The sequence below is a fragment of the Cynocephalus volans genome, chromosome 15, assembly GCF_027409185.1.
Source record: "Cynocephalus volans isolate mCynVol1 chromosome 15, mCynVol1.pri, whole genome shotgun sequence".
NCBI lineage: Eukaryota > Metazoa > Chordata > Mammalia > Dermoptera > Cynocephalidae > Cynocephalus > Cynocephalus volans.
Window position 1 is genome coordinate 97072473 of NC_084474.1, and position 15497 is coordinate 97087969.

At 49.2% G+C, this 15497-nt stretch overlaps 1 protein-coding gene across 2 annotated transcripts; it reads left to right on the plus strand.

The window, feature by feature from the left end:
• The first annotated feature begins 994 nt into the window (after positions 1–994).
• On the plus strand, positions 995–11886 carry ZNF34 (zinc finger protein 34). 2 transcript variants are annotated; one of them, XM_063079181.1, is made up of 5 exons: positions 995–1526; positions 4481–4567; positions 4837–4963; positions 5375–5494; positions 7828–11886. In XM_063079181.1, exons 1-5 carry the CDS (start codon positions 1497–1499, stop codon positions 9183–9185), a joined length of 1722 nt encoding a protein of 573 aa, XP_062935251.1. In that variant the 5' UTR covers positions 995–1496; the 3' UTR covers positions 9186–11886. The 2 variants fall into 2 exon arrangements, with proteins under 2 accessions (XP_062935251.1, XP_062935252.1); XM_063079182.1 differs by lacking the exon at positions 995–1526 and adding an exon at positions 4050–4067.
• Positions 11887–15497: the final 3611 nt, after the last annotated feature.

Sequence of the window (15497 nt, forward strand, 5' to 3'; positions counted from 1 at the left end):
CTTGCCATGGGAAGACAGACCAGTTTCCACCACAGAATAGAACGAACAGGCTTCCTGTGGGCCATATCCCAGGGCATCTTGTGTGTCAGCCACCTCAGGCTGGGCAGATCCTGGGGCAGCATTAGAGGGGAAACTGTCGGTGCTTTCAGACCTGGAAGCCCCCTTACACTAGTGAATGCAGGAGCTTCAGACCACTGACTGGCAATTTGGGGACAACCTTGTGCAGGGGTGGGTGGCAGGATGCTCCCATCCTGCAGACTGGGTGGACGGGTACTGGTGGAAGGTAGCTGTGGGGTCGCAAGCAGGGCACCTCAGTGGCTGCCAGGTGACTTCTCTCAATCCACGCCTGTCTCTGGTGTGCCCCTTACGCACATTTCTCGGTCTTGCTTTCCCAGTCCTGCTCGTGGGGGCTCCACCTGCCCTTGAGCACCCACCACGCGTAGGCAGTGACCTGAGCCGGGACCTGGTCCCGATCCTCTGTCGAGGGCAGGGCCGGCCCCAGGGTCCCAGGTTCCAGGTAGAGAAAGCAGGAGGGCTGCGCGTCCTCCTGAAGGGTGGAGGGGCCGGACGCCACAATCGCCGCAGTCGCCGCTGCCTTTCCGCCCCTCCTGGGCAAAGTGGGTCAGGAAGGGCCCGCTGCAGCCCCGGGAAGACCCCGTCTCCGGAGCTGGCGCGGTGGGTGAGCCCTGGAGACAGGCGGCTTTGGCCGGTAGCGTCCCCCCGGCCGAGGAAGAGCGCGGCCTGATCCTCGGTGGCGCCTTGTGGCCCAAGCTCCTGTCACGCGTTAACCTTCGAGCAGGTGACCACGGCCTTTCACCCAGGCCTGGGGTCGCGGCTGCAGACCAATGCCGGGCGGCGGCGGCCTCCGGGACCCGAGCCCTGGGGGGCGGGCAGCCGAGACGCGGCGCCCCGCTGTCTAGAGCGGCCCGCAGCGGACGCGGCCCGGTGGACGTCACTTCCGGCCCAGCCTCGGCCTGCGGCCTGTGCGCGGCGCCGCAGTGAGTGCGGGCGCGGCCCCGGCGACCCCCGCCCGGCCTCTCCTGCCCCGCGGCCGGTCTCGCCGCCGGCGCCCCGATTTCCGAGGTCCGAGGGCTCTGTTAGTGCCGCCGTCTCGCGCTCCTCAGAGTCGTTCCGGAGGATTCTGAAGTGAGGGGTGCGGAGAGCGGCCGGCGGGCGGGGCTGTCGCCTCAGGGCCGCTACGTGCCCTGCCCCGCTCTGTGTCCGGCTCCGGCGCGGGGCTGTCGCCTCAGGGCCGCTACGTGCCCTGCCCCGCTCTGTGTTCGGCTCCGGCGCGCTGGCGTCGGTGACACCCGGAGCCGGGTCCAGGTCCCTGCCGGCCCGCCGCCCCTCCCACCCCCGAAATAGAGAAGTGAAGTGGACGCGTCGCACTGGATGTTCGTACCTGACGGTTCTGCTCGACCTCCCAGCGTCGCGCTGTCTCCTCAACGTCGCGCGGTTCACTCCTCTCGGCCACCGTGACCTTGCCCGTTCCCCCGATGGACGTTCAGGTTTCTTCTTGTACACAGGCATGTGCTGACATTCCCGTGCGTGTTAGCAGGAGTTTCTGCAGGGCCCGTTCTTAGAATTCGGTCTCAGCTCTGCTGGGTGGTGCCAGAGCGGCTCCCAGACCCACCACCGGCTCACAGTCCTGGGCTCCGAGTCTCCACGGTTCCCCGTGTCCTCAGCACTTGACGTTACGAAGCATGTTATGTTTTCCTCAATCTGTAGGGAGAGGTCTTGTTTTACTTTGCATTTCCCTAATTCTTAATGACATTGAAAATCTTTTTTAGATGTTTATTGCACAGTTTGATTTCTTCATCCGTGATTTACCATGTATATCCTGTGTCCGTTTTTTAAAAATTAAGTGGCCTTTTTCTTTTTAAAAATTTTCAATATTCTGTATATCCTTTGTTACGTATGTTTGCAAATGCCTTCTTTCACTCTGCAGCTTGTCTTTTAATTTTGTGGTGTCTTGTACAGAAGGCTTTTTCTTTTTCTTTCTTTTTTTTTTTTTTTTTTTGATGGATGGAATCAAATTAAACAATCTTTTTCTTTATGGGTTAAAAAAAATTTAGTTCTTCAACCCACCTGAAATATATATTTGTGTACTGTAGAAGACAGGGATCTAACTGTATTTTCCTAGAGAAAGCCAGTGTGCCAACACTATTTATTGAATAGTAAGTACGTCCTCGTTGGGGGGAAAGCATTGACATGTGCATGAGTCGCTTCCACTGTCGCTCCTGTGTTTACACCTCCTTTCCGTCACCACAGCCTAAGTCTTGATGTCTGGCAGGACACACCCCTGCCTCCCTCGGTTCTTTTTTGGCATCGCCTTGGTTAATATTGGATCATTATTCATTCATGTGACATGAAGTCATTGGACAGAATTCATATGTCCTTTCGAAATTTTTAGGGAGAATTGACATCTTTATGATATTGAGTCTTCCTATTTATAGATACTGCCTGTTTCTCCATTGGTCTTTTTAAAGTCCTTCAGTGGCGTTTTATAATTTTGTTCATAAAGTACACATTTTTTGTTAGGTTTTTTACATACCATATACAAGAGTACTTCAAAACATTCGTGGAGAAATAGAATTCAAAGATAATACTAGTCTTTTCATGAACTTTTTGAAGTACCTTTGTTTTTGTAGCTGCTGTGAACATCGGTTTTTGTTTGCTGATTGCTCCTGCATAGGAGTGCTATTGCTTGGTCTATATTGACCTTGTATATGACGGTGCTGTTGAACTCTTTATTATCCCAACAGTGGATTGATACTCTTGGATTTTCTATGTAGTTATCATTCTTAAATAATGGTGACTTTGCCTTTTTTTCTTCTGATCTTTGTAGTTTGTATTTCCTTTTTCTGGCTTATTGCATTGGCTAGGATGTTGATTAGCAGCAGGGAGAGGGAACATCCCTGTCTTGTCATTTGACTCTTCTGCTGATGCTTCTGGTATGTCATCTTAGTGTTATGAACAGACTTGAGTGCAGGGAACCCGATGGTCCCTGGGCCACACTCTGAGAACTACTGCTGTGTGGTATCTAACTTTTTGTTCTTAATACTATTTCCTTTCCTGTCTCTTTTCCTTACCTTGATGGGACTTGCCATGCTTGTGTGTTATTAACAGTTTCAAAGAACCAATATCAAGGTTGTTTTCTATTTCTTTCAATTGTGTTTTCTTTATTTTCTTTCCTTGAATTACTTTTTTTTTTTTTTGGCAGCTAGTGGGTACAGGTATCCAAATGGTCCACTTGTTTCTGAGGGATGTGTGTTAAAAAATCTCTCATTCCGCCTTGGTTAGAGCAAGGTCTTATATCACCAAGGTCAAGGGTTCGGATCCCTGTACCAGCCAGGCGCCTACCCCCCCGCCCAATCTGTCATTCCACAGGAGGATTTGCCAGTTTCTCTTTGGTAGATAACATACATGTTTGTAACTATTTTCTTTTGGTGGATTTTTTCCTTTTATTAATATGTAGTGTCTGTTTTTGTTTCTGTTAATGATTTTTGCTTTCAGTTCTGTTTTGATTGGTATAAATAGAGCTAAACCACGTGCAGCAGTGGGTGTGAAGCTCACAAACACCCCACTGAGGGGAAGAAGCCAGGCACAGAGGAGAATGGACTGATAATCTGTCTGCATAAAGTTCTACATAGGCACAGCTGATCTGTGCTGTTGGAAGTCAGGACAGAGGTTAACCTTTCAGAGGTTGGGGTTGGAAGTAGTGACAGCAGGGGCAGGAGGGCATCTAGGGGCAGGTCCCGCTCTTTCTTGTCCCTGGTGCTCGTTCTGTGGCGTGCGCACTTTGTGATTGTCCACTGAGCGTGTACTTAGGATTTGTTGACTTTTCTACTGTATTTCAGTAAAAAGCTTTCGAGATTCGGAAAAGGTATATAGCTGCAACAGCTTTTCTTTAAGTGGTGTTTGTCTTGTCTGTCTTTACTGTATTCAGCCTTTCTGTGTTATTTTATTTTTTTGGTGGCTGGCCGGTACGGGGGTCTGAACCCTTGACCTTGGGCCAAGCAGGTGCATCGTGTGTGTTTAATCGGAGAGTCTCCTGCATTCAGTAGGTGAGTTTAATCTTATTTCTTACCACCATTCATCTATTTAGGCTTCTTTCTACTAGTTTTGTGTTTTTATGTTCTCTGCATGGTGTTTCCATGCCTTCTGTTGTTTTTTCAAAATCTTTTCATCCTCAACCCTTAACATTCTGTCCTTATTCCTCCACGTAAAATGAATGAGTGTTGTCCTCCTGAGCAAGTCACCTCAGTGTGCCAGCAAGGAGGACGAGGACCGACAGCCCGAGGGGTTGTTCACGTGGGCAGGGGGCAGAGTCTGCATGGGAGGCCAGTGGTGCCCACAGGGATGGGTGGGGGCCCTGGCCAGCGAGGGGACAGGCAGGGCTGTTTACGGCACCACTGGCGGCCTGGGTTGTAGAAGAAGGGCCAGGCGGGACCTCCATGTGTTCCTTTTCTTCCCTCAGCACCCGAGTGACAGGCTTCTGCTCACTGCCCCCAGGAATCCCAGGGCACAGGCAATGGCGGCCTCGTTCCCGTCTGCCCTGCCCCAGGTGAGTGTCTTTCCTCCTGGGAGGTGCGAGGTCTCCACCCAGGGCTTTCCTTGGCAAACTCTGTCAGGTTTCTCTGGTTTGGGGTGCTGACTTCAGAGGAGGGGTGACCCTGGGACCCCTACAGCCACGTGTCAGGACGCAGTAGCTGGCTCAGTGGTAAAAGGTTCGGTCACCGTGTACTGCTGTCCTCAGCATGCTTCAGCTGTCCTCCTCCCCGCCGGTGCCACCCTGGGCCACACCTGTGCTGCAGCAGGGCCCTGTTGTTCCAGGCCGAGGTGACCTTTGATGATGTTGCCGTGCTCCTCTCTCGGGAGGAGTGGGGCCGTCTGGGCCCTGCTCAGAGGGGCCTCTACAGAGACGTGATGCTGGAGACCTATGGGAACCTGGTCTCACTGGGTAAGGCCTTTGCTGGGACTCAGCTCTGGGAACAGCCCCAGGGACTGAGGGTCAGCAGGGGCTGGGCTGGGGGCCTCACTGCCTGGATCCAGAGAGGGTGATACTGACCCTGGTCCCAGGAAGGCCTGGTCTGAGAAGAGCAGTGTACGGGCAGTGTGGGGACCCTTCTGAGTCAGATCCTCCTTCCTCTGAGCTTTCAGAGGAGACAGGCCTCCTGCCCAGGCCCTGAGCTCGTGTTCCCTGTACTGAGACCTGCATGTTCATGACCACCCCCAGCCCAGTCTCAGTCCCTCAGGGTGTCTAGGCTTCCATCACTCCTCTGCCTCTCTCCCTCTCACCTGCCGCCCCACGGTGGCGCTCGGTGCAGCTCTGCATCCTGGGTGCCAACCCCGGGCCCTGTCTCCTTCCCAGGAGCAGGACTTGCGGGTCCCAAGCCTGGGGTGATCTCGCAGCTGGAGCGAGGGGATGAGCCATGGGTCCTGGATGTGCAGGGCGCCAAAGGGAGAGAGCGTCTGAGAGTCAACGGCTCAGGTGCGTGGGGGGAGCTGCTCCCCCGACTCAGGTGCTGAACAAGCATTTGTTGGGGTCCAAGGTATCTGGGTTAATGACTCAGGAGTTTGGGGGAAGATGCATCAGGGGTGGCATGGGAGGTCCTGGGCACCTCGGTGGGGAGATTTGTGAGCAGAGTCTTCCAGGAACGTGGAGGGAAGGGAACAGTGCTTCGGAGGGGAATAGGAAGGGCCTTCCAGGCAGAGCAGGTTTAGAGGGGTGCGTGGGTGCAGAATAGGAGTGCGGTGATGGGAGGCTGGGGCCTGTGGGACCCCATGGAGCCCTGCCCTCCAGAGCTCATACCCTGTGAGGAGGGTCAGACGAGGGCGGAGTGATGGAAACCATCGCTTCCTTCCCCTCTTCTAAATAACCCACGTGGAGATTACGGGCCTTTATGGGAGAGTGAGCAAATACATGTCACCTGAGTCTCACTGCTCAGACTTGGCCGTGTTCTGGTGCACTGCCTGCTGTTCCTTTCTGGCACTGGCTTTTCCACACCCACATACCGACACTGCTTCCCAACAAGGGCGACGTGTGTGTTCTGCCGAAGGTATTTCTGCTTCTGTGCACATGAGTTGCAGTCGTGCTTTCAGTGGAAGTGCCAGCCGCGGGGTTGTCTAGTTTCACTGCCATTGACAGCTCTGATGATCATCTTTTTGCATATGTCTGATGATGTCCTAGGAAGCAACTGCTAGCTCAAAAGACAGAATTTTCCTTTTGTAAATTTGTTTACTTGAAAATAAATACTTGTACAAATGGGACAAGCCCTAAGTTTACAGGTTGGTGAATTTTTATGAAAAACCATTCTCCAGATCAAAATGTAGAATGTTTCCAGCTGCCTGGGAGCCCTCGGGCTTCTTCCCTCATATCCTGCTGCTCCCCACAGGGGCCTTCTTTCTGATTCTGTCACGAGGGCCGCTTTGCCCCTTTGGATTCGTGTCTGGACTCATGAGGGCATCTTTTGCTGAACATCATGAGAGTTGCCCGTGTTTCATGGAGCAGGAGTTCAGTCTGTTTTGCTGTTGTACAGCGTTCTGCTGTGTGAACACACCACAATTTATTTTCCTTTCTACTTGTGGAGGACACTTAGTTGTCCCGCATTTGGGGTTGTTGTGCAGGAACTCCTATGGACATCCTTGTGTGTGTAGAGTATGTTTCTGGTGGGTGTGTATCTGGGGTGGCGTCGTTGGAAAGTAGGATGTGCAGAGGTCACCTTTAGACTATGCTGCAGCACTGAGGGAGCTCTGTGGCTGCAGTCCTGGTGCGCACTGGTACCCAGCACCTGTGCATGTGCAGTGGAGGGGCCGGAGGGAGGGAGGACTGGGAAGGGAGCAGTGCTGAATGTGGCTGGCTCAAGCTGCATGTGTCTGAGTCCCACTGTGCTGGACGCAGAGCTGAGTGCTTGATGGTCCATCTGTTTACCTCCATGTCACTCTCATGGCAGTGCCATACAGTAGCAGCTGGCATGAACCGTGTTTTTCAGATGGGGAAACCAAGGGTCAGAAAGGTAGGTAAGTTGCCTCAGGTCACTGAGCTGGCAAGGGGGGGCCAGGACTGATCAATCCTCAGTGTGGCTGTTGGTGTCAGTTTCTGAAGGGCCCGAGGGGCCATGTGGTAGGGTCCCACTTGGGTGCTTGTCACTGTCCCCTGTTGGAGAGTGGCCATCCAGGAGGAGCTTGGCGTGCAAGTGTCAAATCAAGGAAGGAAGGAATGGAGGGTTGAAGGCATCAGGAAGCATTCTGTGGGGGTGTCTTGAGTTGAAGGAGCTTGTGGCTCACCCAGGTGGCTCCTCAGGCCCCAAGGGAGAGCCCTGGGAGTGGATGTGGCCTGCTAGGGAGAGCCAAGGGGGTATGGCCTGTGCGTGCTCCACTTTCCTCCTGCAGGTTTGGCATGAGCTTGGCCCTCTGCCCTATCAGGAAGGAAGCTGGTTTTCTTGCCATGGATTTTGGGGTGGCCTTACACTTGCTTGGACTTAGCTTCTTTGTCAGATGTCCTCTGTGACTTTTGGGGTCCCTCCTTGCTCTGGTTTCCATGGTGTGGTGAAGGCTCTGTGTTCTATCCTTTTGTCAGGAGTGAAGATGGGCAGTTCACAGCCCATTCAGGCAGGCGGGAGGGACCTGGGTTTAAATGCTTGCACAACTGCATGACTATCCCTGGGGAGGCCCTTAAGCCTCGGAGCTCCAGGCTCTCACCTCTGCAAGGCTGTTGTGACTTTGGAGATGATCACATTATGCTCCCCAGGTGGTCAGCACTGTCTCATTCCTTCCTCCAGAGTCAGAGCAGGTGATCCTCAGATGTTCTGTTTGTTGTTTCAGCTCATGGAACCAGGACTGAGTACAAGGAGTTGACCTCAGCGGAAACATTTGATGGGGAAGAACTGGACCAACTCAGGGGGACTTTTCCCCAGGCACCTGAGCCAGGAGGAGCACATGTCAGGGAGCCAGAGGGGAGCCTGGACAAGCCAGTGGGACAGACAGGCCCCAGGCCAGACACACGGAGCAACAAGGAGAGTGGCTGGGAGCCTGGCGAGAGCCTCAGCTTGGGGTCAAGCCCTGTCCCCGATCAGAGACCTCACAAATGCGATGTATGTGAGCAAAGTTTTGAACAGAGATCATACCTCAACAACCACAAGCGTGTGCACAGGTCCCGGAAAACAAGTGTAGTGCGTGATTCTGGGGAAGTCTTCAATGTAAACATAGATGTTAACGAAGATCAAAAAATTCCTACTGGGAAAAAGTTGCATTGCTGTGCTCACTGTGGGAAAACGTTCAGGTACAGTGCTAACCTTGTCAAGCACCAGCGGCTTCACAGTGAAGAGAAGCCCTACAAGTGTGCTGAGTGTGGGAAAGCCTTCAGTCAGAGCTGCGAGTTCATCAATCACCGAAGGATGCACTCGGGGGAGATCCCCTACCGGTGTGATGAGTGTGGGAAGACGTTCAATCGGAGGCCCAATCTCATGAAGCACCAAAGGATTCACACCGGGGAGAAGCCCTACAAGTGTGGCGAGTGCGGGAAACACTTTAGTGCCTACTCTTCCCTTATTTATCACCAGAGAATCCACACTGGAGAGAAACCCTATAAATGCAACCACTGTGGGAAGGCATTCAGTGATGGCTCAATCCTCATCCGACACCGTCGGACTCACACTGGAGAGAAGCCATTTGTGTGTAAAGAATGTGGCAAAGGCTTTACCCAAAGTTCTAACCTTATCCAGCATCAGAGAATTCACACTGGAGAGAAACCCTATAAATGTAATGAATGTGAGAAAGCCTTCATCCAAAAAACCAAACTTGTTGAGCATCAGAGAAGCCACACTGGAGAGAAGCCCTATGAGTGTAATGACTGTGGCAAAGTTTTCAGCCAGAGCACACACCTTATCCAACATCAGAGGATCCACACAGGAGAGAAGCCCTACAAGTGCAGTGAGTGTGGGAAGGCCTTCCACAACAGTTCCAGGCTCATTCACCACCAAAGATCGCACCACGGGGAAAAGCCGTACAAATGCAGTCATTGCAAGAAAGCGTTCAGCCAGAGCACTTACCTGGTTCAGCACCAGAGGATCCACACCGGAGAGAAGCCCTACAAGTGCAGTGAGTGCGGGAAGGCCTTCCGGCACAGCTCCAACATGTCTCAGCATCAGAGGATTCACCTCCGGGAAGACTTCTCCGTGTGACTGCAGAGGAGGGTCCACGAGTGCTGAGTCCTGTTGTCCACTTCCACCACGTGCCCCAACCCTGCCCTGCCCTTATTTATTGTCCACACTGTTTTCACAGGGTGAAAGGGTATTTCTGTCTAATTAAAATCTTAAATTAAAAGCAGTGCATGTTCATTTTAGAGAAATTGAGAGAAAAGAGCAAAAAAGAAACTCCTATAATCTCCCCACTTAGAAAGAAAGAATTCATTGCTGCTGATTTAGTGTTTCCCTTCAGACACACTGGAGAGCATTTAAAAAGGAAGATACTGTTACGCTTGTCTTTGCAGCACTTACGATCGTCACCTTTGCTATTTTCTCAGTATGAGAAAATTCATGCTGGAGAGAACTCCACTTATTGTTATATTTTTACATATTGTACATAAAAAATTAACATATCATTCATACTTTTCTACATCACTTAATAGAGTTGAAATTGCCTTTTTATTGTGATAAAATATACATAATGTAAAATTTAAAATTTTAACTGTTTTTAAGTGTACAACTCAGTGGCATTAAGTACGTTTATAGTGTTGTGTAGCCATCACCACTATGTCCAGAACTGTTTTATTATCTCAGACAGAAACTCTGTACCTGTTAAACAATGACTCCCCATTTTCCCCTTCTCCCTGTTGCTGGTAACCTCAATACTGTTGTCTGTCTCTATGCATTTGCCTATTTTAGGCAACTCATGAGTGGAATCAAAATATGTGTCCTTTTGTGTCTGGCTTAGTTCATGTAGCATAATGTTTTTAAGTTTTGTCCAGGTTATGGCCTGTATCAGAACTCCATTTCTTTTTATGGTTGAATAATATTCCATTGTATGGATATATTACGTTTTGTTTATCTGTTCATCTGTTGAACACTTGGGGTTTCCACCTTTTGATTATTACAGGTAATGCAGGTATGAACATTGGCATACAAGTATGTGTTTGAGTCCCTACTTTAAGTACTTCTAGGTATGTACCTAGGAGTGAAATTGCTGGGTCATACGGTAATTATTTGCTTAACCTTTTGAGAAATGGCCAAACTGTTTTCTATAGCAGCTCCACTATTTTAAATCTCCACCAACAGTACACAAGGGTTCCAGTATTTCTACATCCTCACCCATGTTTGTTATTTTTTGCTTCTTTGATAATAGCCATCCAAATGGATGTGAAGTGGCGTCTCATTGTGGTTTTGATTTGCATTTCCCTGATGACTAATGATGTTGAGCACCTTTTCAAGTGCTTATTGACCATTTGTATATTTTCTTTGGAGAAATGTTTGTTCAAGTCCTTTCTCATTTTTGAATTTGGGTTCTTTGTTTTATGTTGTTGAGTTATAGGAGTTCTCTATATACAAGACGTCTTTAAAAAGTTCATGGAAGGATTCATATTAATTCTATTTTTCCATAAACTTTCATAGGTACTTCAAAAAATTCATGGAATTAAAAGATAATATACACCCTTCCATGAACTTTTTGAAGACCTCTCGTGGTTTGGATATTAATCCCTTATCAGATAATATGATTTGCAAATATTTTCTTCCATTCTGTGGGTTCTTTTCACTCTCATGACAGTGTCCTGTAATGCACAAGAGTCGCCTTTGATAAAGTTCAGTCTGTCTATTTTTCCTTTGTTGCCTGTGCTTTGGGTGTCATGTGCAAGAAATCATTGCTAAGTCCAAGGCCATGAAGCTTTTCCGCTATGTCTTCTTCTAAGAGTTTTATAGTTTTAGGTCTTAAATTTTGGTGTTTGATCTGATGTTGAGCTAATTTTTGTATGTGGTGTAAGGTGAGGGTCCATCTTCATTCTTTTGCTTGTGGATATCCAGTTTTCCCAGCAATATTTGTCTCCCTTCCCAACTGGATGCAGTACTATTCAGCTTGAACTGCCAAAACAAAACACCACGGACTGGGCAACTGAAGTGTGTTTCTCACAGCTCTGGAGGCTGGGACGTCCAAGACCAAGGTGCTGGCCTATTTGGTTCATGGCGAGGGTTCTCTTCTTGCCTTGCAGATGGCCCCCTTCTCACTGTATCTTCACATAGAAGAGAGAGATCTCTGGTGTCTCTGACTCTCATAAAGGCACCAGCCCTATTGGATTAGGGACCCGCCCTTATGACATTTAACCTTTATCACCTCCTCATAGGCCCTGTCTCCAAATACAGTCACATTGGGTTTTAGGGCTTTAACATGAATTTTGGGGGAACATAGTCCATAACAAATGGTCTTGGCATCCTTTGTGGGAACCAATTGATCATATATGTGAGGGTTTATTTCTGGGCTCTCTATTATATCCCATTTTATATGTCTATCCTTAATGCCAGTACCACACAGTTTTGATAGTGTGCATTTGTAGTAAGTTTTGAAATCAGGAAATGTAAGTCTTCCAACTTTGTTCTTTTTGAAGATTGTTTTGGCTGTTTGAAGTCATCTTAGATTCCATATGAAGTTCAGTTTCTTTATCTGCAAAAAATACCATTGTGATTTTGATAGGTAATACATGGAATCTGTAGCTCACTTTGGGTAGTAGTGTCACCTTAACAATGTAATATTGTCTCCCACTCACTGAACGCAGGTGTATTTCCACTTACTTATGTCTTTAGCTTCTTTCAGTGATCTTTTGTAGTTTTCAGTGTACAAGTCTTTTGCTTCTTGGTTAAATTTATTCCTAAATATTTTATTCATTTTAATGCTTTTGTGAATGGAATTGTTTTCTAATTTTATTGTATTTTTTTATGTATTGAAATGCAACTGATTTTTGTGTCTTGATTTTGTATCCTGTGTCAACCACAGAGCAGGATGAGAAGATAGGTACACAGGGGAGGTGTCGATGCAGTGTCTGGTGTGTGAGAGGCATTCTGCCATGGCCCTGGGTGTCCCTGCACCTTCTTGCAGGGTATGCCAAGAATGCCAAGACCACTTTACCTGGGCCACTTAGCTCATGTGTGCAGCCAGCAGTCTTGAGTGATGAGGTAATGTGTTCCTCAGGGACAAAGAGCAGGCTGGCTTACTGCTTTGTATAAAAGAGGTGTATTCCCCAAGCTCCACATTCTTCAGCTGTGCTGCAGGCCCACTGCAAGCCCAATATCCACTGGGGCCAAGTTGCATCACCCTTGTGGGACTTGGGGGCAAGAGGAACCCATGCAAATGTGTCGATGCTCAAGCTGCTTGCCATGCCATGAGCAGTAGGTCCTTTGTTTCTGACCCAGCAGTTTTGTCTTCTTCCAGCATCCATGAAACAGAGTAGGCTAGCTTATTAGCTTGCAAGTAGGATAAAATCAAATCCTAGACTTGACAACAAGCTGCTTGACGGGATGACTGAGAACAGGCTGACCACTTCAGGATAGCAGGGTTGTGCAGGGAAGGCAGCTGTGCTGGGCTACTGGCACATGGCAGGCAGAATCAGTTTTGAATGAAAGTCTTCACGTTCCTCCATCAACTTAGCTGGTAGCTACTGTCCCTAGAGCAACCAGAGGCCCAATTGAAGAGCACCAGCAGGGGATTCACCTTTGTGAATCTCCTTGGGGTGGCCACCCCATCAGGGGTCAGGTTGCAGGCATGGCTTCAGTGACACAACCACAGTGTGAAAGTTCCAAGAGTTTTTAGTACTTACAGACCCTGGGGAGAGTGTGGGGGTACACAGCATGCCTGGAGGCCACATACATTGGGCTCAGCGAGGGGGGGCAGCAATGGGCCAACACTTTTGCTGTTTCCAGTGCATTATCCAAACAGGTTTCATGTGGGAGCTTTAGTTGGTGGGTTTAAAGCAAGCAGGCACAAGTTTCGGAAGGTCATGCTGCGACTGAGAGGTGGTCCCTGTGGCGTATCTGCATAGTCCATTTGGGGTGTGGGGTCAGTGGGGCGAGGTAAGCAGGCTGTATCTAGCGATCCCATAGGGATGTGGTCATAGGAGGAGGATGTATGAGGCAGGTGTCTGGATCGACCAAGTGAAGAACTGGGAGAAGGTGGAACTGGAACTGTTGGGGTGACAGGCCTGCTTTTGGTGTGAGAAAATCCAGCTATTTCCACAGTGGGTGCTGAGGCAGGTTGGATGGCAAGAATTGACTACAGAATTCCCTTCCTTCTGCCAAGTCCTCAGCCCAGCTTTAGCTCAACCAGTGTATTAAGGGCAGTGGTGAGGGTGTAAGAAGACCTGAGTTGCCATGAACTAGGCACTGGTCTGGACATCCTGCAGTGATTTCATCTAATTCCCCCAGTAATTCAATGACATGGATGGCATTATCTTCTACAGATGAGAGCCTGAGGCTCAGGAAGGATATGTGACTTCACCGAGCTCATAGAGCGTTTGGAGGCAGCTCTGGGCTCTGACCTACTTGTGACCACCTGTGCAGAAAGGATTAACCTGACCCAAGAAAGGACTGGCCTTTGCCCTCTTCTCCTGGGTGGTTAGACTGTTGTGCCTAAGAGTGTCTTTGTTCACCAGATCATCTATGCTAACAACGTGATTTATGGCCATGTGGTATTAGCTTGACCTCTGGAGAGGCTGAAGACTAAGCCATGCAGTTGGCTAACCAGTCTATTTGACTGAACCCCAATAAAAGCGCTGGATGCAGAGGCTCAGGTGAGCATCCCTCCCTCGTTGGCAGTACTCTGTGCAATCATCATGCAGCAGTGCCATAACCATGTCAGCTTTCAATGTGAGTTCTCATAGCAAATTATTAAACCTGGGGTGATCTTGGGAACCCCTGCACTTGCAAGTGGTACCAGCAGTGAGAGCAGTCTTGGGGACTGAACTTCACATCACCTCACTTGAGTTTCTCAGCTTGGGAACTTACAAGCATAAAACCAAAAGTGCTCCCAAGATTCACCCAGATGGGCAAGTACAGACTCCCAGCATGCTGCTCTCCTGCTACCCCCAAAGGTTTCCCTCAGCCCCAGGGCAGACCCAACTCTAAGACAAGATCCTTCTGGCCTCCGCCACAAGCCCCTCTGTATACTGAGTTACCGCTGGTGGCCTGAGTTTGTCCAGCCTGTCTGCTAGAAGTGCCACTCTCTCCCTTGGGCCTGTCCAGCATCTGCCACACTGTCATCTTCCTCCAGAGAAGGGATAGGTCACACCAGCACATCCTCACACTTGACACAGGCTGGGCACAGCATAAGCCACTTTGTGGCCCAGAGAAAAATTATATATAGCCATTAGATTTCTTTTCTTTTTTTTTTTTTTTTTTGGTAGCTGGCTGGTATGGGGATCCAAACCCTTGACTTTGGTGTTGTGACACCATACTCTAACCAGCCAGCCCCAGACTTCTACTTTTGTTTAATAAAGTTTGCATGTTATGTAGGCAAAAAGGATTGTATTAATTGATAATGTCATGAGCAATGCATGAAGTCACCTATTTTCCCACACCTGCACAGCCGTGGGAGTTACAGGATTATCTTTACTGATTAGGAGGAAGTGTCATGTTTTCGTTTTGGAATTCACACATTTCAGCCATTTCCAAGCTTCCATGTTTGTATTTTCCCATATTGGGAGTTGCCCGCTCATGTCCTATGGTCACTGATTTGTAGGAGATCTTTATGTCAAAGTTATTGATTTCCCTTGACCCCAAATACTTGTTCCAGTCACTGCTATTTTATTGGAAAATATCAGACTGTACACAGTACACAGAAATAAATTCCAGGTGGACTAAAATGTTTTCCAAAATAATAGAAAACCTTGAGGAGAATTAAGCATCAAATTATCGGTAGCCATTAGGAGAAATAATGTAAAGATTTAAATATATAAAATGTAAAGACTTCTGAATAAAAATTAAAAATCCAAAATAAGTGGAATGCTCCTGACAGGTGAGAGCTAGGAGGTAAGGGCTGAGAAGGCTGTTATTAGCATGAAGGGGACCCTGAAGGTCATTTTAGCCTCTGATGTCATGTACCAAAAAGGCAAACTGCCCGGTGTTGCAGTAGGTCATGTGCTGCCTCCTGCTGCTTGGAGAGGAGGTGAGTGGCAAGAATGCACAGCTGGGACTCCTGCTGGGGACAGGGGTGCTGCAGCCACTGCCCGGGGGGACAGGGGTGCTGCAGCTGCTGCCCGGGGGGACAGGGGTGCTGCAGCCGCTGCCCAGCTCCACAGACACCGAGCTGGACGCTCACCAACGGATCAGCAAGAATAGGCAGAACGATATTAAGCACATCGTGTTGAAGGTAGGAAGGCAAACTATACATTACGGTAATATTTCCCTGAAAATGCTAGGTTATTTGGCAATCCAGAATAACTTGGGGCCGGCCCATGGCTCACCTGGGAGAGCGTGGTGTTGACAACACCAAGTCAAGGGTTAAGACCCCCTTACCAG